General features: G+C 33.5%; 1 protein-coding gene across 4 annotated transcripts in view; it reads right to left on the bottom strand.

Annotated features, from left to right (window-relative positions):
• Positions 1–25,967, bottom strand: part of EPHA6 (EPH receptor A6) — a 920,707-nt gene that overhangs the window by 507,452 nt on the left and 387,288 nt on the right. For all 4 annotated transcript variants that reach the window (XM_036017966.1, XM_028504400.2, XM_028504401.2 and 1 more), the window contains exon 5: positions 18,130–18,465. In XM_036017966.1, coding sequence (XP_035873859.1) covers positions 18,130–18,465 — 336 coding nt within the window. The remainder of the gene's footprint in view (positions 1–18,129; positions 18,466–25,967) is intronic.

Genomic DNA, 25,967 nt, shown 5'->3' with positions numbered 1-25,967 from the left:
ATAATAAAGCATAATCAGTCTGTTCTCTGTACCTATGAGTCTGTTTCAATTCACATTATTTCCCATGACCAGCAAACCATGGGGAACCATGAGAAATTTGCTGGTTATGGTTTGCTAAAAGCTTTTTCTTTCTCAATGAAAAGGGACAGGTAGGACTATTATTGCCATTTTCTTGTGCATCCATTACTCTGACTTGAAAACAGATATCCTGCCTGGATATACAGCTGGCATATTTGTAGTCATGAGGAAAGAAACCAACACTTTTTGTATGACAGAGAAGAAAAATACATCCTAAAGCCATGGATTATCACTGAACAGTTTAACCACCTCCAGCAAGACTCTGTTCTTGTTACATGAGAAAAATAATTTTTTTTTTGTTTAAGGAATACAATCAGATTTTCAGTTTCTTTTAGTCAAATGCATTTTCCCCCAAACTTTTGAGGCAAACCCCTTCTCTCCTTTTTTATTGAATTTATTGGGGTGACATTGATTAACAAAACTATACATGTTTCTTAACTGGTAGATCTATTTACTCATCTTTATTCTCTCCATTTTCAGACATAATTCTCTGGGAGCCTCTCTACTGCTCAGAAAACAAGGACAACTAATGAATATTAACCCTACTTAAAAGAGTAAAGAGGAACACTACACAACTCTTTCTTGAGCCTGGAATTCCCTAAATTTAACCTTCCTCACTGTAATCATATGTTTGGCAATTTTTTACACTTAAATATCTTTATCTTCTTCCATTTGGGTCAAGAGAAGAAAAGAAGAACAAAATTTCCGAGCCAAAGTAAGAAAACTTCAAATTTAAAACATGAAATAAAAAGCAATAGTAAATATAAGTGCAAGTGTATTTGTTTTCATTTATTTTTTCACTAATTTAGTCAGTCAACCAATATTGATCTCTTAAGTCACATATACTATATTGCAGGAAAGATGTGGTGAATGATATTTTTGTGATATTTCCTTCCTTCCATCCTTTCTATTGATCTTAAACTGTTATTCTAACACAAGCTTGTCTCAGATAGGCATTATTAAAGTAAATCTAAATTGGATTACAGTTCTCTATTTTAGTGGGCACAAGTGTCTCAGACCACAAAGGATCAATCATCTATGGTCAGAAAAAAAACATTAAGCAATTCTCACCTACACAGAGCCTAGAGAAAAAATAATAATAAAAGAGAAAAGAAGAAAAATACAGATTTATTTATTATGGAGCCCTGGCCAGTGTGGCTCAGTTGGTTGAAGCATCATCCTTTCATCCCATAAACAGAAAGGTCGAAGTTTCAATTCCCTGTCAGGGCACGTGCCTAGTTTGTGAGTTGGTCCCAGTAGGGGCATGTGCAAGAGGTAACTGAAGTTTCTCACTCACATCAATGTTTCTCTCTATTTTCCTATCCCTCCCTCTAAAATCAATAAGCATGTCCTCAGGTGATGATACAAACAAACAAACAAACAAACTTGTGGAACTGTTTGTTACTTAATACGTGTTCACACCAATGATATGTTCACAGGTATAAGAACCCATAGCCACAATTTGAATAAGCAAACAAACACACACAACAAAAAACATACTCAATTTTCAAGAAGCAGATTAAACTCATATTTCAACATTAAAATAACAAATTTTTTCTGTTACTATACATTAGCTACAGATCTCAAAGTTTTGGCTCTTGTTCTATTTCATGACAATACCTCTTTATTCCTATTTATTTCTAATGGAGAGTGAAGTATAAACTGACCTTTACATAAATAATTTTATCTATATGGAAGTCATCTCATTGAATTCTCTAGTGAAAGACTTATATACAAGCCCACATTTTTAAAAAAGCCAAATATCAAAATTTTAATCCTTGCTCTTTTTTGTATTATATTTGACCACACTTGAAGCTCATTCTTACTAGGTTTCTAAGGGTTTATGTAGTTCCTTAAGACTAGGTTAAGAGTCAAATCAGTTCAATGTTATAGTCCTCATACTGTACCATCTATCCAGGCTTTTGCCATTAGCTCTTATACAATTTACAAAATTTTTAAGCAAGAAATTAAACAGAAGCTAAACAGCTGGAATAAGCTGTATTTGTTACTGGTAGTAAAATCTCCACAAAATCTGGTTTTATTTTTATAAAAATATGAAACCTCTGTAAATAATAGTTGTATAGAAATAATTCCTGTTAATTTGAAGTATTAGCATTTTACTTATTTCCATTAAATTATTTTAGTTTGTTCTGCTTATCCTGAAATGGATCCTGAAATTGGAGGAACTAAAGAAATATAAAATGTGACCATTCCACAGACTAGTTGAGAGGTTATTTTTAAGTAGTAATAAAATTTATTTAATTCACCTAACTTTAACTATGTGCATGCATTTACATAAAAACTGATATTTTCATTTTTTAAAGATTTTATTTATTTATTTTTAGAGAGGGAAGGGAAGGAGAAAGAGAGAGAGAGAGAAACATCAATGTGTGGTTGCTGGGGGCCATGGCCTGCAACCCAGGCATGTGCCCTGGCTGGGAATCAAACCTGCAATATTTTCATTTTTGCATTAGCTAATATTACCTACACTTCACACTATTTTATGAAAATGAAAGCTTTAAATACCCTTATTTATGTCCCTTTAAAGTTTTTCTTAAATAAAATTACTAGCTACCTATTTCAAAATGTTTATTTCTAAATGACGGTCATTGTAGGTCTTTGGAGAATCTTTCATTTTTCTTTCTTCAGATTTTAAGCTATAGGCATATTAAGCAAAACCATGCAGTTACTTTATCTGAGAACAAGCTTTATCATCTAGGGCAGGGGTTGGTAAGCTGTGACCCATGGGCAGAATCCACTCCAATACCTGTTTTTATAAATAAAGTTTTATTAGCACACAGGCATGCTCTTTCATTTATGTGTTATCTAGGGTTACTTTTCTGTAACAAGGCCAGAACTCACTACTGTTACAGAGAATATATGGCCCATAGAACTGAAAATAAGTACTATCTGGACCTTTACAGAAAAAAAGTTAGAATGTAGGAGGATATGTGAACAGATCTGGAATCTATATACATAGAATAATCATATTTTTAATTTGGAATAAATATTAAAAGCTGTCATGTTTATGTCATGAAAGAGTTTTGGTACAGAAAACTACAATAATGTTGCAGTTTATTTAAATTTGTGTCCAAAATCAGAATGAGAAACAGGAATTGTAGATGGTCAGTTTCATATCTACCTGATTATGTTCTCCTCTCTAGCAACACATACCTCATCTTATATTTTTCTTCTAACTTTGCATGTCACATTTATACCAAAAGTTATAACTTTATAACCAAAAAGAGAAAACTTTGATATAATCATACAAAATTCTATCACTTAAAGATATTTTTATTCTACATCTTTTATAAGATGTATATTAATAAATAAATTTAAATTGTTAAATTCCTTATTGACATTGTTTTCTGAGTTGCATAATTGTTTTATAACTTTATATACTTTAGTTATTATAAATAAATGTAGTACTCTGAATGTATGCTTTACAAACCTTATTTAATGAAGTAAAATAAAATTTAACTTAAAAATGCATTCTTTTATTTAATCATGTATTCTTTTATTACGTAAGTATTTAGTAATACCTACTAGATGCTAGGCATTGTACTAGGCCTTGAGGATACAGTAATGAATTGGATTTACTTCTATGGACAAAGAAGGAACCATTTAGACTGGCTGCGACAATGCCTTTAACATTTGTTCTTTAAAATAATTTTTACATGTTTTATAGTTCTCCAGAAACACATCCACAAGCCATGCTCACAGCAGAGGTATGCTCACTATTAAATATAAATTGATTCTGCCTGGCAGTTAAAATCTGCTTTCAAACCAAAATGTTGATTATACAAAGTATTTTAATAATGGACAAGTTAATATGTCAAACTAAGAAAAATATTTGAATTGTGAATATTAGTTTTACTATAAAATTTTACATCAATTCTAATTTATAGATGAATTTTAGACTAGTTAAAAGCAATTAATAAATTATCATGACATGTAACTTTCAGAGAATATTCAGTTATTCATCCATTCATCCACTCAATATATATGTGCTGGGTGCCTCATATGAGCCAAGTTCTTCTCTAGGCCTTGGGAATATGGCAAATAAACATGAGAGAAGTTTTTGCCTATATGGAGCTCACATTGAAGTTGGTGGGAGACAGGCAACCGTTGAGTAAAATTAGAAATGGTGATAAGTGTTATGACAAAAGGAAGGCAGAAAATGGAGTTGGGAGTGGTGGACATGAAAAATTATAATGTTAATAAAGTATCCATGGAAGTTTTTTTGTGACAACATATAATTTTAACAAAAATCTTACATAATGAAAAGGAGCGGCTATGAGGCAAAAATGTGCCTGGGGTTTTAAGGCAACAGCAGAAAGACTAGAACAACTGGGTGGTATGGGTGGAGTTTTATTAAACACGTTTCTTTTGGGATTGACAAAATACATGCATGTGTAGAGGCATATCAGAGAATATATGCATTTTAAATTTGAACCATTTCTTTTTAAAACATATCTTTCATTTTTTTCTAAAATGTATACAATGTGCCATATGATTATTAACAAATAGCAAAATGATTTGTTTCAAGATTAAGATAAAATATCTTGAATGATATATAAACATTTACTTTTTAAGGAAAGAAGGATAATTCTGAGTTTCAAGGTCCTCCTTTAATTCATAGTCTTCTATTTAGTCCAGATATCACAGTGAGAGGCTATAAAGCTCATGAACTTCAAGGATAACTCAAAAGCCACCCTGGAGTCTATAAATTTACTGTGGTGGCTCACCACATTTTCTACAGAGTCAGCTAAAAAGGTATTTTAATCTTTGTGTTTAATCTACCTTCAGATAAAAATATATTTCCAATTTTCAATAGGGAGGTAGAGAGACAAAAAAACCAGTATGAATAATGTGGGACTAAATTACTAGAGTTTTATAACTACTGCTGCTCTCTCTAGTCCCAGGTTTCAAAAGTCAGTGTGTCCTAACCTAGACTGCCTGGTACGAATTCTGGGTTGTCCATGTCTTATCTGGGTGATACTGACATTCTACTTAGTCTCTGTGTGTGTCAGTTTCCTCCTCTGGAAAACACAATAATACCTTATTGTGTTGATTTATTTTATGATTTTATGTAAGTGCTAGAAATAGCATCTGACACAGTAAGCAATTTGTAACTTTATCATATTAAGCAATGGTTGAATTATATCATCCTAAAATTCACTTATACTCCAAAGAACATATTGTTCTTGAAATATTTCCCTAAACAGCATGAAAAATCATTAAGTCAAGTAAGAAGTCACTTAAAGAAGAAGTTGCTGTCCAATAAATGTCTAAAGACAATAAAGGCCATGAAGGGCGAAGTGTGGGTACAGAAAAATAAATGAAGGACTAGTTAAAAATGTTGTGATTTATGAAGCCTTTGAGTTTTTAAGATCAGATTCATTTTAAGGTAATATTACTTTAAGTTCCTTTCAGCACTTTTGCTATGAGAAGAGTTGACAGGCATTCTAATTTCTGGTCAGTAGTCATAGAGGTAAATGTATCTGAGCCTTCCTCTCCTTCATCCACCATATAGGAACCAAGATTCTCATGCATCTGTGAATTCACTTCCTGTTTTAAGACCAGTAGAGCTCTTCTCAGAGAAAAGTCCCTTTTGATATACCTGAATTCAGCTAACCAGATTCCTAACACTCCCCCTTTTTTACTTCAACAAATCACTATTGTACCTCTTTATTCTCTAATATTTCCTCAGGGTATTCTGTTAAGGTAAGACAAAGCTTTATGATGTCCTTTCCAAACGACATCAGACTATTTGTTTCAAGATAGTAATTAACTTCCTGCTTAATTTGTCACACTTAATTGAAATTAGGCATGTAAAGCTATTAAAAACTGTGGTTGTGGTATTCGCATCTGGCCGAGGCAGTAGCCACTGGCAGCCTTGATTTATCACTCTTCATTTAAATTCCTGTGCCAATGATTTTAGTTCCTAAATGCTGTGACTGGCATTTATGGATTTCAACATCAAAGTGAAAATAAGCTACAGTTAAGAACTCAACAGCTCAGATCGATGAAAAACGGTTTTAAAACTGAACACCCAGCAGTTAAATCCTAGAGGCTTGACCAAAAAGTGTTTAGTGCTGAGATGTTGCTGTGGGAAGATCAAATGGCTGTTTATAAATCACTATAAAAAATATGCATCTTGTAAGAGTGTCATGTAAATTTGCTACCAGATGGCAATTATTTTCACTAAGCTTGCTTCCTTCCTTAAAAGAAACCCCCTTCTGATAGTAAGCTTCTCTCTCTGGCAAATCTCATCTTTGCTATTCAAATGTATTTATCCAGCATTGCTTATACTCGAGGAAGCAGAATATAATATTGTTACTAAAACCTAGTCCATACTATTGCATACAAAATTACCTCCTAAATTAAATGAGTATGATTCTGCAGCTTTCTTACCAAAGACTGACGGTGGTGTAAACCTTGATTCAGTGAAGATTTCTTCAGATGCATACATGAAGAATTAGGCTTTTCTATAACTCTGTCAGAAACAAATTGTGAGAATTTGTTCCTATTGGGTTCATAATCTCAATGCTCAACACTCCTTGTATGGCCATTCCAAATGCTATTCTTCATTTAGAGTAAAGCTCCTCCAGAAAGTATACCAACTCAACTATAAAAACTTAATTTAGGAAGCTTCCTTTTATATTTTACTAGCCATTTTAAGCCTTCTAACTTTGTCTCCCCAATTACAGTAAGTAAAGCCTTTGAGGAAGCTGCACTAACTTCTTCCTTTCTTATCTATACTATGTGATGAAACATAGTACTGATCACACATATGGCTTATTAAATGTTTGCTCATTCATTTATTTAAAAACTTTACTGAACAGCTACTTTATACATAATATTGTTCAAGTCTATGGAGACAGAGTGAACCAAACATTAAAATACAGTGAAAAAGTCCAGACCTCATGAAGTTTAAATTTCATTTTTGGAAGACTGAATTGTGTTTGGAATTTATTACAAAATGAAACTGAATGATGATATAAATAACACAGCTAAGTCACATATAAGAAAGTGACTTAGGTACAACCTTGGGAGATAAACAGAGAATCAAAACAACTGATAAAAGTAAAAAGAGGGAAGTTTGAAAGTGACAGCTGAGTGTGATAAAAAGGAAGAGGAGGACACATTCTTATTGTTTTGCTCAGTGAGAATTGTTTCTATTTTGTATCGTCAGATGTTTAATGTAATATATTTTTTATTCTTTCTTACTGAAAATAAAAAGATATAAACTGGAATATGTGAGGAAATATTACTGAGATACTTCTGCTTTGCCTTCTAAAAACAAATGTACAACTTGAGGTCAACTATGTCAAATTTACAAAAATACCTCAAAATATTACAGTGTATAACCTAAAGTAGTTTCTATATTCATGGAAAGTTACAATAAACTTTAGAAGGAGATATATTTTTTAAAACTGAACTTACTGGAGTGACATTGGTAATGGAGGTGTCAAAAAGAGCATTTTATATCTCTAAACTAGGGGTGTCACACTTATTTTCACCAGTGGCCACATCAGCCTTATGGTTGCGTTCAAAGGGCTGAATATTATTTTAGGATGCATAAATATAACTACTCCTTAACTAGGGCAAGCACTGCTGTCGAGTAGAAACAAGGTGGAAGGCCAGATTCGGCTCGTGTGGGGCTTTGTGTTTGCCACCTGTGCCCTAAACTGTTATTTTCTTATTTTTATTAGATCAAGTCTGAAATTCTAAAGAAAACTGATTTTAAATATGAAAAAACTGTGTGCATAGAATATTCATCATGTTAATGTGATTACTGAAAATTAGAATGCTCATGTTATCTAATGTAATCTACTCATTTTGCAAATTAATAATTTGAGGCCCAGTAGAAAGATCAAATAACTTGTCTGAATTTACATAGCTGTATAGTAGCAGTTTAGGGACTAGAATTCAAGAGTTGATCAGATTCTGACTAGCTGTTTTGTCTCTGTATATGACTAAACTACTGGATATTTCAAGAGGGGAAAAAAAGAATGGCATTACAGCTATAAATTCATGAAGTGCAGATGGTAAATAGCAGACAACAATGTATGCAGGATATGAAAGTTTGGGCCCTAGAGATCCATAAAACATAATGGACAATAATCTCTCCTGTATATTTTCAGGGCATTCCTGCTTAGGTTTACCCAACTGAACACTATGCCTTCTGTAGGTCTAATACAGGACGATGAGTGTATATACAGGATGCTCACGTCCTGTATATGGACGTGAGGACATGCTCACGTTCATGTCCTCAGTGATGACTTTATTACTAAAGGACAAAAGTATCATGGTTTTAAAATTTTTTAAAAGGTTCACTTTGAGTATGGGAGAAGTTTGCCTGAGTGTATGGGTGTACATGTGTGTGGAGGGTCTATGTATGTATGTATGTATATCCATACACTTAATTCAAAAGTTTATTTATTAAATATTTCATGCATAGATTTTATATGACAGTCACTGTGTTTGGCTATTTGGCCTTGGGATATAAACATTTATGAAAAATCCAATAGATATAAGGAGACTTGACTGTGGGTGATAAACACACAATACAATATACAGAGGACATAGTGTAGATGTGTATACCCAAAACCTATAAAATTTTATTAATGAATGTCACCCAAATAAATTCAATAAAATATCCAATAGAAAAAAATAACTAACATACAATTGAAATGCAGAACATGGTAAGTACTGTGACAGGTAAAAGTAAAAAATTAACGATAATCAAGGCTAGATCAGGAAGAATTTTATAAGTCACCTTAGAGAAATAATGAACAATAATCCCACCACACATTAATGTGTCAACATTTGAAAAGCTTGCTATTCATTTTCTTATGACTATATGTGCTCAGCAATTGTTTATATAATTGGTTGATGGTGTATAAAGAGTTTTCAATCCTATGGCATTTACAGTGCTGGTAGCATTATTTTCATTTATTAGTCTTAACATTCTGCCTTATACATTTTACTTAGTATTTATTCTTGGTCATTTGGTACATTCACACATTTCCTTATTATAAATAATATCTTTTTATGCACATAGAGTTTTTCTATATGTCTTACCTTTCTCAGATATTAACATATAGTAGTGAACATAAAGAGTATGATAATTTTAGGGTGCTGGATACATATTACCATATAAACTTGTAATTATTCCTGTTGTGGTATGAGAGTTTTGGCCAAATAACACCCTAAGCATTACCATTTACCAAAAAGAACACAACAAGACACAAAAAATAAGTTCAATTTGAATAGAAAATAATTACTTATTGTTTTAATTTTAATTATTTTCATTTTTAGCAAGTGAAGATTTTCCTGAATGCATATTAGGCAATTGCATTTCTTCTGAGAATGGACAGGTCTTGTCCTTTGCCCATTTTTATCGTGGTCTATTCATCGCAAGTGTTTTTCCCAGCATACCACTTATTTTCACCTTACTTACAATTACTGTGAAGTATGAAATTTCCATTAAATTCATCTGTCCTTTGCTTTGTAATTCATTTTTTGTTTCTCCATTCACATTTAATTATTATTTACCTATATTTAATTTAAGATTTTATGCTTAGTCATTTGGAATTTGTTTTAAGGTATTTTTTTAGTTAAAGGTAACCTAAAATATTTAAATAATAATTTTCTCAACCAATTTTATTCAATGATGTATAATTTTCCCATTGATTTTAGGTGTATTTTCATCCTATATTAAATATCTTTGCATATTAAGAACTTTTTTTCAAGGCTATCTCTTTTGCTCCTTTGATTAGAAAGTTTTTTTGTCTTTGCCTTGGAAAAACAAATAAATACTTGAAATGTGAGTTAATTATTCATTAGCTGATTTTGGTTAAATATACTCTTTATGTTTTAAGGGGATATTCTTGGATGAGAATCCATTTTTAAATGTCTTAAATTCAAGTGGAACAGCAGCACTCCATTTGCATTTATATAACACCATTATCTTAGCAATGAATGACATACAAACATGTACATGTTTAATGTACAAAGTGCACTAAATTTTTGGAAATTATTATGTAAACCTCTTGTCACACTTCCTAAGAAAACTTTTATACAGAAAGTTAAGCAAAATTTCAGTGAAGAAATAAAATCATGAGAAAAGCAATTAGTTCTTTAAAAGTGAGAATTTGAAAATAAAGGGCTTTTTATGCAAAATACAGTATAACAATGCCGTTTATTTTGTAAAGTGTTTTCAGAGCTGGCTTGAGGGGTATGTGACTTTTCAATTGCACAGCTCCCTGACCCTGCTTAGGGTTCAATGTTCAGCTATAGCCATCTTGAAATTCTTAATAATTTTACCTTTGAACTCATGTTTCCAAGAGAAGTCTGATGGGACAATTAAGCATACACTAGGAACTTAAAGCCCCAGCTCTTGGCAAGGTCCAGCCTCTGGCCACCTCCCCACATTCCTGGGATGTGTCTTCTCCAGAGCTTCCCTGGTCTCCATGATACAACCCAATCCCTGCTCTACCCCTCATGGCTGCCACCCTCCACCTGGGGAAGATGACTAGATTTACCTCTGAGCAGAGAGGATCACATTCCTGTGTTGTCTCCTGTCTCCAGTGGGGATCTGAACATGTGCATAGGAAGGGGTGTGTGTGTGTTGGCTATTTCTGTTCTGCAGAAGCATGTTTTAGAAGGAGCAAATTTCTCACACACCACATGCAAGTAGCCAACAGTTTCCAGTTAGGAGGTTTAAAGACGCTTGGGATTCTCCCTTCCACTGTGGGTTTGAAGGCCTTGAAGACCTGGGGGTAATTTCATTCTTCCTACAAGTATCTCAGTGCACAGGGAGTGCTCCCTGGCTGACTCTGCTTGGGTGACAACCTTTCTTCCTCTTTCCACCCTCTCTGGCCTGACTTACATTCATCTGTTCTGGTTTTCCTGAGACACCTTGGGGACTGGGGATGGAGTAGAGGTTGGGTTATAGAAAAAGAATTGTGTGGTTTCCGTAAATCTGAGTATGAGTTAAGTGCTCTTAATTTATATTTAAAAGTAGCATTAAGCAATATAAAGATGAATGTTAGAGGTTATGCTAATGATTTGAAATTTAGTTTTTCTTCACTTAGAAGAACATTAAAATGGCAATTAAAAAGCATAATGACAAGTTGAGAGGGAAATTATAGAAGGAAAAGCTTTACATTTTAGTACCTTTCATGTCCTTTTTCTGCTGCTTTTTGAAAAAAGGTTTCTGCAGTTTTATTTTTCACTGGGCATCACAAATTATGTAGCTGGAACTGACTGTTTAAGAATCCAAACCAAACAGAAAAGTGCTGAAGAATACATGGAAGAAGAAAAAATCTATTTAATCTAAAGGTGCTGTATGCAATTTGTCTGATTAAAATGTAGCAATTAGTTTCAGTCTTTATAAATTTCAGTTTTCTCTAAATGTGAAGACATTTCACATTTTAATTCTAAACAGAATAATCTGTCACCATTGAAAATCTTTTAGCTTTATTCTTACACACTGTTTTTTCAACTCAATATTTAGAGTAAAAGAGGCTTTCAGAATATATTTTCTAAAACCCTCATCTTTAATAGTAACCATATCAGAATCAGTTACCCAAATCAGTCTATTTATTTTATTGGCAGAATTTAGTTAATAAGATTAATTTGGCTTCTATTTTCAAAACAAAGAATGACAATGAAAATAGGCAAATAATTTCCTAGACATTTGTCTAACTATAAGGTAGAGCCTTACATAATTTGATATAGAATATGCAAAGTATGTTAATCTACACTTATTTTCACTGCTAACCAAATTTATTTTTACAGGATTTAAAATATTTAATAAATAATCTCTACTATTATTTTTCAATTTGTACAAATGCCATTAAAATTGTTGATGTAGTAGTACAGGCATCAAACACATAATATTATTATTTTATACTAAAGAAAATACTTAGTCATTTTTCCTGCAAAAATGTAGAAATGAGAATTCTTTAGAGAAACAGCTGATGACTTTAAAGGCTGATTGCTTAAAATCAAGTTTAGTATTAAAGAAATTTCTCTAACAATGTCTGATCAACAAGAAAAATATGATTGCTTTGCTACTAGAGAATGGCTTAATATACATATATATATGTATTTAGATTTTATTTATCTATTTTTCAGAGAGGGGAACAGAGGGAGAAAGAAAGGGAGAAAAACATCAATGTATGGTGGGGGCCTGAGCCACCATCCAGACATGTGCCCTAGACAAAGAATTGGATGCTCTGATTCACAGACCAGCACTCAACCACTGAGCCACACCAGCCAGGGCAGAATGTCTTAATATTGACTAAAATTTTTTCTTGCAAATTCTGTAAATGTAGCACCAGAGGATTTTAGTGAGCATGAAACTTAGTACACACTAAAAAATACATATTCAGTATTTATTTTCTTATTACTTTCCAGACAAAGTCCTGGTTAAATGTAAGGTTTTCCCCTTTTTATTCCCACTGCTTGGAATAGTCTTTTTCACATAATCACAGTTTTCTCTTTCATTTATGATTTGCTCAAGTATTATGTTACCGAGAGAGGTGTTTTTGGTTTTCCTATGTAAGAATGCCAGGATCCCTGTTACTTCCAAATATCTTACTTGGCTTAGTTCCACATAAGACATATCATTAGTCAACACTGAAATATAACATTCATGATGACAGGCACACTGTTATTCAGTTTTCTCCCTTGTTGCTATAGCCCTAGTACATAGAAAAGTTCTGGACAGATAGTAAATAATAAGTATCTTTGAATGAATTAATAAATTAATGAATAAAAGATTAATTCAAACCAACTCCAATTTCTTTTAATGTAATCAACAGAGATATATTGTTACAGACAATGTAAGTAGTGGATATTCTTAGTCAAATAATACATCATTCTTGCTATCAAGAAGCTTACATATTGGTTAGGAGAGCAAACTATTACAAAGTGTGATTATGGTGCACTGAGGGAGAAACATGGGTGCTCTTGTACATAACTGACTGGGAGCAGTTCAATACCTGTACTTGGCTGAGAGCTGAGCCACTGACTAACCTCAGTGAATTCACTGATGAGGACTAAGGGACTTTGCTATATCATTCATCTATGCAAAGATGCACTCCACAAAATGACACCAGACTTGGAAGTAATTTAATGTTTCTCAGGAATAAAAACAAAGCTTATAATTTTCCAAATTATATTATAATTTAATATTTGAATGAACCATAAAGTTTTTTTAGTTATGATTAACTAGACTAACATTGCAATTATCTTTTATAAATAAAATATTCAATACACCTCTCAGAAAAGCAACACTTTTCTTGAGGACACAGGAAAATTTGACCCTTCAATGTAGGGTGTCTGTAGTTTTTGAATATGTAATTATCTTATACTTAAGAGATACAAAAAATACAACTAGCACAGCATATCTGTTACTTTAAGTTATGGTTATTGCCTTTCAACATGTCATGCCATTGGCTTATATTCAGTGTATTTTATTAAGTATTTAAAACTTTTATATATATTTTTTTCACTCTGAATAGACTTGCGTAGATTTAAAAAATAGAATATTTGCTGTTAAAAATTTTGAAAACACAGTGAGGACTGTAAGAGATATCCAGACATAAAATATGTTAAAATTCAGATATAAAGACAAATGAATGTTTGCAGTGCTCCTAATGGACAAAATGTTGGCATTTGATATAGACTGTATTTCCTAAAGGCAGCAGACTATAAATTAAATAGACATCTCAAATTTATAAATATATGAATTTATTGATTTAAAGTGATTTTCAGTGTCAGTTCAATTAGTTTATGAGCAAATACGTGAAATATGCAGTCAGAATGTGGACCTAAGGCAAGACCTATACAGAATATCACCCAATGGCAGAGATAGGAGTGTTGAATGTATATTTTAAGAAGCCAATGAATTGGATAAGCTGCTTTTGACAATAATTGCTTTAAAGACCCTTTAGCAAATATCAGCAGAGTTGGTTTGAAATTTAGCATGTCTTTCCCTTTGAACATGGTCCCTAAAGGTTTTTGCACATGTCACAATATCTACAAACACAATTTGTTTCAGGTTGAATTTCTGTGGTTAACATTTTCCTGTACTGTCTCTGACCAGAAAAATCCCTTTTACTGAACCACACAATTTAGTGTTCTTATCAGGACATTAAGATTAAAACAAAATGTTTTCTATGTGTTGTTTTCTTGTTTTGTTCTCTAAATGAAACATCTTTAAAGACTATTTAAAAAACTATGAAAATAGAAGGTTACAAATATAGCTCTTAGAAGTTATAGAAGTCAGTTAATTAAGGTTTATTGCAAAGATTTCTATTTATGAAAGGCACATTCTTAAATCTATAATCTTACTTATCTAACTAGCATCAAAATAATCAAAGAATGTTTCACATAACTACAGCTAAGTGGTTCTAAGTCATTTGAAAATTTTTTAAACATTTGTTTAATTGTAAACAGCAAACAGTTAAGTCAAGGTTGTTTAGTGTAGTTTCCTTAATATTTCTTAAGTATGAGAAAGGATTACAGGAAAGAAGAGGCAATTCACTGCAAAATTCCTCTTTATCTGCATGCTCCACACTGTACATGCACAGAGCAGTAAAAGTATAATTAATATAACTATATTAATATAGAGACCAAGAGTGGTCTCTGATATTTTATTTCCTTACTCACGTAAGAGTCATCTAATGAACAATATTATTATGATGATGATTTTCTTTATCTTACTTGTGGCTCTAATAATATATCAGCATTTTCTGATAAATGCTGACTGTCTAACTTGTCTTGGATAATTTGCAGATACACCCACTCATTTCTCCAAATTTTAGGTTAAATCTCCAGTTCCTTCCTCAAATCCTTCTGTAACTCTGTAACAGACAAACTATTTAATATATGCTCTTGATACATTAGTCACCAGGTATAATTCTTCAACTGGTCAACCTTTTCTTCATTCCTTCCACTCAGAATTCTTTCCTGTTTCCCAGTCTCATTTTGCCTAGTCACATTCTAGTCATCTCTCAGGACAGAACTTAATTTAAACGGTATTTCCTTAGGAAGGGCAGCCCTTATCCTCCAGATCTGGAGAATACATGCTGTTAGAGCATCCAGAGCTTCTCTGCTTTGTAGGACTTAACCACAGTACTGATTACATAGTTGTCAAGTAACTTGTGTGCATACAGTCTGCCTCCACACCAGAGTGTAAGGTTTATAGGGGCTCACCCACCATTGTTCATATGTTGAATAAATTAAAGGTTTATGAGTAGCACATATTGCTTGTATGGTTTATTGCAAAAACAATGATATGTAACCTACAGATAATGAAAAAACTAACTTACTGTGGTCCCTTCAGTCCAATGAAATTGCTACATGTTATCAGATGACATTGGAAATGTGCCTCTCAGGCGCTTCAAAGAGTATTTCCAAAGATACCCAAGTGAAATGATCAGAAATCCCTTCGTCTGTCTGCAGCAGTGAAAGTATCATCTTTTCAAGGTGGTCAGTACAATGACAGCTGAAATTTGGTTCTTGGACACTCCAGTTTCTACAAGATTCTTTTTTACCCTGCACCAGGATCTGATCTGATCTGATTTTTCATATGAAAAGAGAAACTATACATCCATAGAGGAGTTATTTCATAATGTTACCCTTGCTTGGAGTATTTTCATTTTTAAAGATGTGAATCTCTAATGTCAGAATGTCAGGCACAAGGAGAGAGGGGCTTCTTGGTGTCTCCAAAAATTATGACGTGATGATAGTCACTCATGCATGTAAGGCTGGTCATAATATTTTATTAAGTATACATATGACATATTTTAGTTCATTTTAGTAAATTTTAATTTTCCAAATAAAATTTAAATATATGTTGATTTATTACTAATCATATCTGAAAAGGTCAAATTAAATTAGCAATAATTGTTTCTTCAACAAAGATAAACCTATTAGGGAAGACTGCTTAATGATAGTATCTCTCCAAAATACATAGTCTTGATATATGGATACTACATCTTATTCCATGCTTAATATATCTTCTGTTAAGAATTGTTGTTTTGGGATTTTTTTTTATTAGATAGTAGCAAAAATGCCTTAGAAATAACCTGCTAACAAAATACAAAGATGGTGATTTTGTAATGTTATTTGTCTTTTCTTTATTTATTAGATGCATTTCTGAAGACATCACCAAATTGAGCTTATGTGTAACATTTTGAATAAAATAGTAACATCCATTTCAAATATGTTTATTTAAAATTAAATTAGAATATTAAAGTAGAATATTAAAGTTTTCTTCCTGCACATTTTACAGGTTTAGCACTATTTTTAACTTTGTATTTTTCAATAATTATAGATTCACAGAAATTTGCAAAGAATGTATAGAGAGGTTCCATGCATCATTTACCCAACCTTTCCCAATGTTAACTACCTGCATAACTGTAGTACAACATCAAAACCAGGAAAGTGACATTGGTAAAATCCACAGGACTCCTGTATTCGTGTGTGTGTCTGTGCAATTTATCACCTATGGAGCTTCATGTAATGACCACCACAATTAAGAATCAACTGTATTACTATCCCAAGGCTTTCTTCTGCTACCCATTCACAGCCACATCCCTCTATCCCTATTGCCTGGCCCCTGGTCACCACTAATGCATTGTCCAGTTTATAATTGTGTTACTCCAAGAATATTATACAAGTGAATCATGCAGTATGTCAACATTTAAAATTGGCATTCACACTCACCATTGTGCCCTTAAAGTTAATCCAAGAGCTTGTATTAATATTTGTTCTTTTTTATTGCCTAGTTCTATTCCAACACTTTCAATATACTTTTATTTAAAATATCATTATATGTCACTTTTGGTGTATGTTATGGACTGAATTTCATCCTCCCCAAATTCTTATGTTGAAGACCTAACTTTGATTCCTCAGAATGTGACTGTATATACAGACAGGGCATTTAGAGAGGTAATGAAGGTAAAATGAAGTCATTTGGGTAGGTTCTAATCCAATACGACAGTAATCTTATTAGAAAAAGAGATTAGGATACAGGCACACACAGAAGAAAGACCATATGAAGACACAGGAGAAGAGAGACATGTGAATGAATTCAACCCTCTTGATACCTTGATCTTGGACTTCTGGCCTCTGGAACTGTGAGTAAATAAATTTTTGTTTAAGCCACCTAGTCTGTGCCATTTGTTATAGAAGACCTAGCAAACAACTACAGTGTATAAAAATAGTTTTGTCTTTATAAATGTGTTTCATACATGTTCATGTACAATACTTTAATTACATAAGATAATCATTGCGTATCCACATAATTTATGAGTACTTCTCAAAGAGAGTTTTTAAAATCTCTGAAGCTTTTCCTTTATCATGCTCTGCAATAAATTATGTTATGGAAGAATTAAAGAGAATATATGCTTATAAAATACCATAGGAATATTCACACCTAAGTATGTAGTAGCAAAAATCAATAGCATAAAGGGAAAATTTAGTTGAAAGCAATTGGATTTTTTTTTTAAAAAGGCAGTTTAGTCACTTTTTACAAGCTGTACCTAAACAATAGCATTGGGGCATATTCCTGGATCATGGTTAAGTATGTTGACTAAAATCTTTTCACAATATAAACATGAGTTATAATTAACATAAATTCTTCTATTTGCTTTTTTTGTTATGGGAAAAAATGGCAGCATAAGTAGGGTAACTCAATTTGAATTCATTTAGTAACATCTCATATATGTCTAATATGCCTTGGTAAGTAATATGAATTGACTCATTAAGATAATTTTGTATAGGATTATATAAAAAAAACTCATAGACAACAGAGAGAAGCATTGTATATAATTAACCAAACTACTAAGAAGTGATATCAAAAATATGTTTACCTTAGGAAACAACAAGAAACAACAACCAGAAAATAAACTCTGTGATATATAGAGTATACAATTGCATCTCAGTGAAGATAAGCCCACCAAGGACATTATGCATCAAAAGGGAATTATGGGTCTATTTTGAAAAAACAGTGGTGGAACTTACCGTCTTGATCTGTGGTCACTGTAATAGCTGTGAATGGCTTGGGAGAAAAACTCAACTCAGAAACTCCATTCATGGCTTCTATTTCAAAGGTGTAATTCACATGAGACACAAAGTCCAGAACTATCACGGAGCTGTTGATCAGGCCGGTGTGTCTTGGGATGAAGCGGAGTCCTCCACCACAGTCCTCGCACTGGCTGGTGTCTGAGCCACACTTCTTACAGATTACACTGTATGTGAGGTCTTTTCTCCCTCCTGTGTCACTTGGTGGGCTCCATTCCAAAATAAGGGCTGTTTCATTGATGTTAAAAACCACATTCCTAGGAGCTGACGGTGGCCCTAGAGAAAAGTAATTAAAAAACAAATGTACATGTATAGGACAATAGAATTATGGTGCCAACTTGAAAACTTCATCAATAAATACTTGTTGATTTTTTATATTAGTTCGAGCTCTTTCTTCTGATGGGAACCATAAAAAATACACATGATTAAAAACATCTGAGAAAGTTTAGTAAGAAAAGAGTCTTTAGGGGTGAAGATAGTCTATAATCTAACTTTTTGGTACATGAATTTCAATATTTAATATAAAAAGCTGTAGATCTCCAAAACATATGGTAATTATCCTCTTTTAAATTTGGTGAGTGAAAATATACACTAATCAAACATTATTTTAAATTATGTTATAGTTTTAATTACATCTTAATAATTATTTCACCATTTTCAAAATTTGAAAAATAACATACATGTGTTATTACAATATGTGTATATTATTATATGAATATATATGTATATACATTCTGTTGTGTTTAGTCTTTCTGGCTTCATACTATGCTTGGTATGTAGATACAACTACCATTAGTTACCTTCAACAATCTCTAAGTATCTATTTCTTACAGGTAGAAAATAAATGGCCACAGCCCTGGCAGGTATGGCTCAGTTGGTTGTGTATAATCCTGCAAATCTAAAGGTTGTGGGTTTGGTTCCTGGTCAGTGCACATGCCTGGGTTGTGGGTTCTGTACCCAGTTGGGATGTCTCTGATAGGCAACCAATCAATGTTTCTTTCTCACATCAATGTTTTTATCCCTCTTTCTCTCTCCCTTCCTTTCTCTCTAAAATCAATAAAAAAGTCTTTGGGTGAGGATTAAAAATAACATAAGATAACATAATATAACATAACATAACATAACAACATAACATAAAATACATTTAGGGTGAATAGACAGTTTAGGAAAAGAGGAAGAGAAAGGGAAACTGGAAACATGAGAAAGGTTTTTATTAGGGCCTTGCTAATTTTATGGGATAAAAGCATTATATGAAAGATATAAAATGTACAAAATATAGTGACTAGCCTTTTATTTAGACTAACTCTATTAAGCACAGATGTCCTTTTAAAAGCTGTAAAGAGCCCTGGCTGGTACAGCTCAGTGGATTGAGCGCAGGCCTGCCAACCAAAGTATTGCTGGTTCAATTCCCACTCAGGGCACACGCCTGGGTTGCAGGCCAGGTCCCCAGTATGGGATATGTGCAAGAGGAAAGCAGACATTGATGTTTTTCTCCCTCTCTTTCTCCTTCCCTTCCCCTCTTTCTAAAAATAAATAAATAAAATCTTAAAAAAAGAAAACCCTTTTTTAAAAAAGCTGATAGATACACACAATCTTCTTATTTGTCACCAAGACTACATTAACCAAGTGAGTCGCAGGGAGTTGATGAACGTATTCCTACAGTGTTCTTTCAAAACTAGTTTGCCATACAGATCACACTACATAGAATACTTAAACCCTCTAACTATTCCAGTCTTTTTTGAAAATGGTGTCAATGATCTTTTACACATATGTGAGTTCTTCAAACTTCAGTTTCATGTAAGTATTGAACAAATATTAACTGAAAGTCTACTAGGTGCCAGACAGTGCATTATGTGTTATATGTGAAATAAAGCATCTTTTCTGGAAGAGACTATGCTTATAATTCATACTTTGAAAATAATTCACTGCATAAATAACTAATGAGATATCATTCCTGCCCATTTTTAGAAGGCTTACATGTATTTGTAAATCTGCAGCAACTTTTAAAATTTCTGCTCCTAAGAAAATTTGCTTACAAGATGGGAAAGAATTTCTTTGCAACATTTTCTCCTTATAAAAAATAGTTTTAATATAGGCCCCTTTTGGGTTACAGTCATTCATTCACTAAATCAATTTTTAATGACTTTTATGTGTGCCAGATATTCTACGAGGTCTTGGATTTATAGTGCAAATGTGATAGATATTTCTGCTTTCTTGTTATTTACATTTTAGTTGAATGGCTAGATAAACTCATACACAAACAGAATAATAAAAAAATATTGACTTTTTCTGTCTGACTTATTTCTCTTAGACTGATATTCTCAGGATCTATCCATATCACAAGTGGCAGTATTTCACTTTTTCTTATGGGTGAGTAGTATTCTATTTTATATATATATACCACATCTTTATCCAATCATCTACGGAAGGATACTTTGATTGTTTCCATTTCTTGGCCACGATGAGGCAATGGTTTTTAAGAACAGCATTCTGGCTGCCAGGTAGGGAATGGTCTGAATGAGGACAGGGGGCTCCTCAGTGAGATCTGTTTATGTGGTGTCAGAGTAGCTGAACATTAGTCATAAATCTACATGATTGTATCTTGGGTTTGAGATAGTAAGAAATGTTATGATATACTTTCCTTTCTTTTTTTTTTAAATTTTATTTTTTTTTATTTCAATCATTGTTCAAGTACAGTTTTCTCCCCCCTACTCCCTTTCCAGCCCCTCCACCCAACCCTCCCCCCTTCCCCCCATTACCCCCCACCCCTAGTTTTTGTCCATGTGTCCTCCAAATTTGTTCCTGTAATCCCTAAACTTTCCTTTCTCTTCTTGTTGCATCCTGAAATTAGCAATCTGATGGGTAGGGTCCTTAGCTCTCCCTATGTCTATCACCTAAACGTAGACCTAGAAATGAAATGGTTAGTCTTTCTAAAAGGTTTCTGTGCATGTTGCTTTATGCCATTTCATGTTCCAGAGAGTTGCAGGAATGTCTGTGTTCAGAAAGGAAGATGTGGAAGGGATTACATACTAGAGCACAGTGTAGCCTTTTACCTCCAACCTAGATTGATGCCTGGCAGATAAAGATACATTATCATTACCATAATAATGTCTTCCTACAGAATGACATATTAATGTTATTGCTCTTTTGTCTTATTTATAATGGAAAACATGAATTATTATTCATTTATATTTCCAGGAATAGGAGAATGCTATCAATTACGTTATGGGTGTCTGCAAGTATATAACTGTCCATTTGGAGATACTTAAAAGAAAAAAAAGGCAGACACCCTTCTTACTCAAGGGCCCTCATATCAATTTGCATGACAATTAAATAGCTTTTTAATTGCTGTTAAATTATGCCAGCTAAACTGTGATTTCATGCAAATATTAAGCTGTAATGGCATGCAGTGAATCATTTACTAAGATTTAGAACTTGGAACAAAGAGAGACAATTAATTCTAATCCTCAGATTCAACTAAATTATGTATCACTGGGCTTTTATTAATGTGGCCTGATTGCTTTGTTATCATTTATAAATTATACAAAGATTATGTGACACATTGGGGGGAAAATCCCCTAGGACCAATAACCCTTTTGGAGACATCTGTATTGAAAATTCTCAGGGATTTCCTTATGTTGATTTTTTATTTCTCTAAAGAAAACAAATAAATCACATGGAAGAAAAACAATCTCCACACTTCAATCTCCAGACTGACTTGATAGGAAAAGGGTAATTATTCTGATTGGCAAATAGCTCTTTTCCAAGCTCATCATATAATAAACCTTACCTGAAAACTACAATTTTATCTCTATTAGTATATTAGAAAATATATTTTCAATCATTTTCCTTTTTTGCTTCAATTTAGATTTCCCCCAGTATACTTTTAAAGAATGAAGAAATAGTGCTCTAATAGTGAAGTAATGAGAAGATTGTGTCTCTTTCTTTCCCAGAAAAGCATCTGGCCCTGTAACCTCCATCTTCCTCTTAGAGTAGCAGAGGGAAGATGGACTATGATTTTGTTTTGTTTTATTTCATTTTAAGTATTTTTCCATGTAAAATGTATCTAAACAGATGGGTCATTCCTAAAATATACCCTGTACAATGTCTTTAGTCCCATGAGATATTACACAAAATAAATGAGCTCAGTGCTCAAACTAGGATTCCTCTGGCAGATTCATGCTGTAACAAAAGTAAAACAATTTGCTCCACTCTGTTTAAGCCACCATTTCCCAAACTTTTGCTCATTGAACCTTATTCTTCAAGAAGCATCTGGAGAAATACCAGCATTCTGCAGAACACCCTTAAGTAAAGGATGACACAAAGGGACAGAAAACTTAAGGGTCATATTTCAGTTACTACACCAATTGCTGTATATTTATATCTCATGTTTATAATTGCAAAAATGTTTGAACTCATAAACAAACAAGATCTTTTTGATGTTGACAGGAGAGTGACTATTTTCCCATTAGCTCTATATCTAACTGTAGTTTGCAAATGAATTTTTAACTTTAAGAACAATAAAATTTTGATCCAAATAACTGAGGATATTAAGTTATAAAAGGCTATTGACTATTAAGCTAAATTTTACCAGTTTTTAAGTTACTACTTGGCAATTCTTTAAATACATTTTGTTAATGTAACAGACAATGATATGGGGATTGACTGAGAGAAGGAAGAGGGTGGTGCTGGGTGAAGGTGGGAGAAAGAAACAAAAGCAGGAACAACTGAAATAGCATAAACAATTAAAAAATTAATGACTACCAAGAAGGTAGTAGTACAATTTTTTAATAAAAAGCAGATTTCTTCATATCTGTGAGTTTACAAATGAGAGAAATAGTTCTGTGTTAATTAATGTATGTCAGACAGAGCATGAAAAAATTTTAGACCATCTAGAAATGCTTAAGTAAATTCTTTTGCAAACGAGTAAATTGTAGAAATAGTTAAAGAAAGATAAATGCATAGGAAAAAAATGAAAAAGGACATAGCTAGGCTGAGATAATGTACTAAAAATGTAAGTCATCAGATCTGTATATAAACACAATTTGAAACTCTAAAAGTCATGTCATTCTTTGTATTATCACTATTAATATAAATTTTACCCATATTGTTAATTTAATATCTTTTCTTTTTTATTATATTTTATTGATTATGCTACTACAGTTGTCCCAATTTTCTCCCTTTCCTCCCCCCACTCAGCCTCCCCATCACTCTTTCAGCAATCCCCACACCAATGTCCATGTCCACGCCTCATGTGTATGTGTTCTTTGGCTACTGTATTTCCTATGCCATTCTTTATATTCCCCTGACTATTTTGTAACTACCAATTTGTATTTCTTTTTAAATTTTTTTCTAAATTTATTTTTTAGAGATAGGGGGAGGGAGGGAGAAAGAAAGAGAGAGAAACATCAATGTGTGAGAGATACATTGATCAGTTACTTCTTGCACACCCTTGAGTGGGGACGTGGCCCACAACCCAGGTATGTGTCCTGACTGGGGATTGAATCGGTGAATCTTAAGTCTGCAGGCCTGTACACAATCCACTGAGGCACACCAGCCAGGGTCCAATTTGTACTTCTTAATCTCTTCATCTTTTTCATTCATCCCCCTCACCCCCCCAAACATGAAAATGTTCTTTGTATCTATGATTCCGTTTTTATTCTGTTTGTTTATTTTGTTTTTTAGATAAATTATTGATAAATATGTATTTGTTGCCATTTATTGGTCATATTTTTTTCTTCTTAATCTTCTTAAAGAAGACCCTTTAACATTTCATATAACACTGCTGTGGTGGTGATGTATTACTCCTTTAGCTTTTTCTTGTCTGGGAAGCTCTTTATCTGTCCTTCGATTATAAATGATAGCTTTGTTGGGTAGAGCAATCTTGGTTGTAGGTCTTTATTTTCATCAATTTGAATATTTCTAACTAATCCCTTCTAGCCTGCAATGTTTCTTTTTGAGAAATCAGCTGACAGTCTTATGCAGGCTCCCTTATAGATAACTAACTGCTTTTCTCTTGCCGCTTTTAAGATTCTCTCTTTGTCTAACCTTTGGCATTTTAATTATGATAAGTCTCAGGTTGCACCTCTTCAGTTTAATCTTGTTTGGGACTCTCTGCAATTCCTTGACTTGTATGTCTAGGGAAGTTTTCTGTCATTTCTCAATAGGTTTCCCATTTCTTGTTGTCTTTCTTCTCCTTTTGGCACCCCCATGATATGAATCTTGGTAGGTTTAAGTTATCCCAGAGGCTCCTTACACTATCCTAATTTTTTGGATTCTTTTTTTTCTTGTTGCTATTCTGATTGGGTTTTTTTTGCTTTCTTATATTCCAAATCACTGATTTGATTCTCTCCTTCATCCACTCTACTATTGATTCCTGTAAATTGTTCTTTATTTTAATGAATATATCCTTCTTTTCTGACTGCTTGTTTTTTTATGGTTTCCATGCCCTTTTTTTTGTATGTTGTTAAAAGTCTCACTAAGTTCACTGAGCATCCTTATAACCAGTGTTTTGAATTCTGCATCTAGTAGTTTTCTTGTCTCCATTTTGTTTAGTTCTTTTTCTGGAGTTTGGTTCTGTTCATTCATATGGAGGATGTTTGTCTCTTCATTTTGGCAACCTCCTTGAATTTGTTTCTATGTATTAGGTAGAGCTGCTTCAGCTCCATGTCTTGGTCACATGGCCTAATATAGTAGGTGTCCTGTAGGGTCCAATAGCACAGCTTCCCCTATTACCCAAGCTGAGTACTTAAGGTATGCCCACTGTGTAGGCTGTGTACACCATTCTGTTGTAGTTGAGCCTTTATTGCTATTAGCACATCCAAGGTCAGCACCTTGGATGAACCTTAGTCAGAACACAAGGTTAGCACCAACTGTGTTCTGTCCAGGGTCACATATATAAGCTACAAAGTGATTTGCATATTGCTGGTACTTGTGTTGGGCTTGGAGGTGCCCAGACTGTGAGGCCACACTGTGAACCAAGGCTGGCTGTTTCTAATGCCAGGCTGGGGGCAACACAGTGAGCAGTGTGGGGCTCACTGATGCTAGATGTTGCTTGTTCATGATCATTTAAAAAAAATCTGAAGCATTAGCCAAGATATACCATTCATATGGAAAAGCCAGTGGAAACAGCTTGGGTGGAGCCTTAGCCAATCAGCAGGGTGGGACAAACAGTATGAGAGAGGTTGATGGAGTCTCAGATATGCCTTCCCACTCTATGTCTTCATGGGGGGGGGGGTGGCTTGGGAAAGGAATAGTGTCCTCTACTAGCACTTCTGTGAGAAAACTTCCCTCCATTTCTCACCATGATGCTGGACAATTCAGCTCCTCCCCATATGTCTCCAGTGCCTTTCAATCTACTACCCCCACACTGTGGCTCACAGGGAATGAGTCTGAGTAGGTCAGTGCCATGGGCCCTGTAAGAGGAACTGCCAATGAGTCCTGCAATTTCTGTGTTCCATAGTCTCAATGCCCCTGGCTTTTACAGTCAGAAGTTATGGCTACTTTTCTTCCTGGCACTGGACACTTGAGGCAGGGGTGCTGGTATGTGACTGGGACCCCACTCCTGATATATCCCTCTTGATTTTTACCCATCACATGTCAGTGTGGGACTAGCCCACTCCATATCTCCATCCCTCCTACCTGTCATGATGTAGTTTCTTCTTTAATTCTGTAGTTGCAGGATTTCCATTCAGCTCAATTTTTGATGGTTGTTCTATAGTTTAGTTATAATTTTGATGTTGTTGTGCAAGGAGGTGAGCTGTGTTTTCCTACACTGT

The sequence above is a fragment of the Phyllostomus discolor genome, chromosome 2 (assembly GCF_004126475.2).
Source record: "Phyllostomus discolor isolate MPI-MPIP mPhyDis1 chromosome 2, mPhyDis1.pri.v3, whole genome shotgun sequence".
Taxonomy (NCBI): domain Eukaryota; kingdom Metazoa; phylum Chordata; class Mammalia; order Chiroptera; family Phyllostomidae; genus Phyllostomus; species Phyllostomus discolor.
The sequence above is the reverse complement of the archived record's forward strand: the minus strand, read 5'-3'. Positions and strand labels throughout refer to the sequence as shown.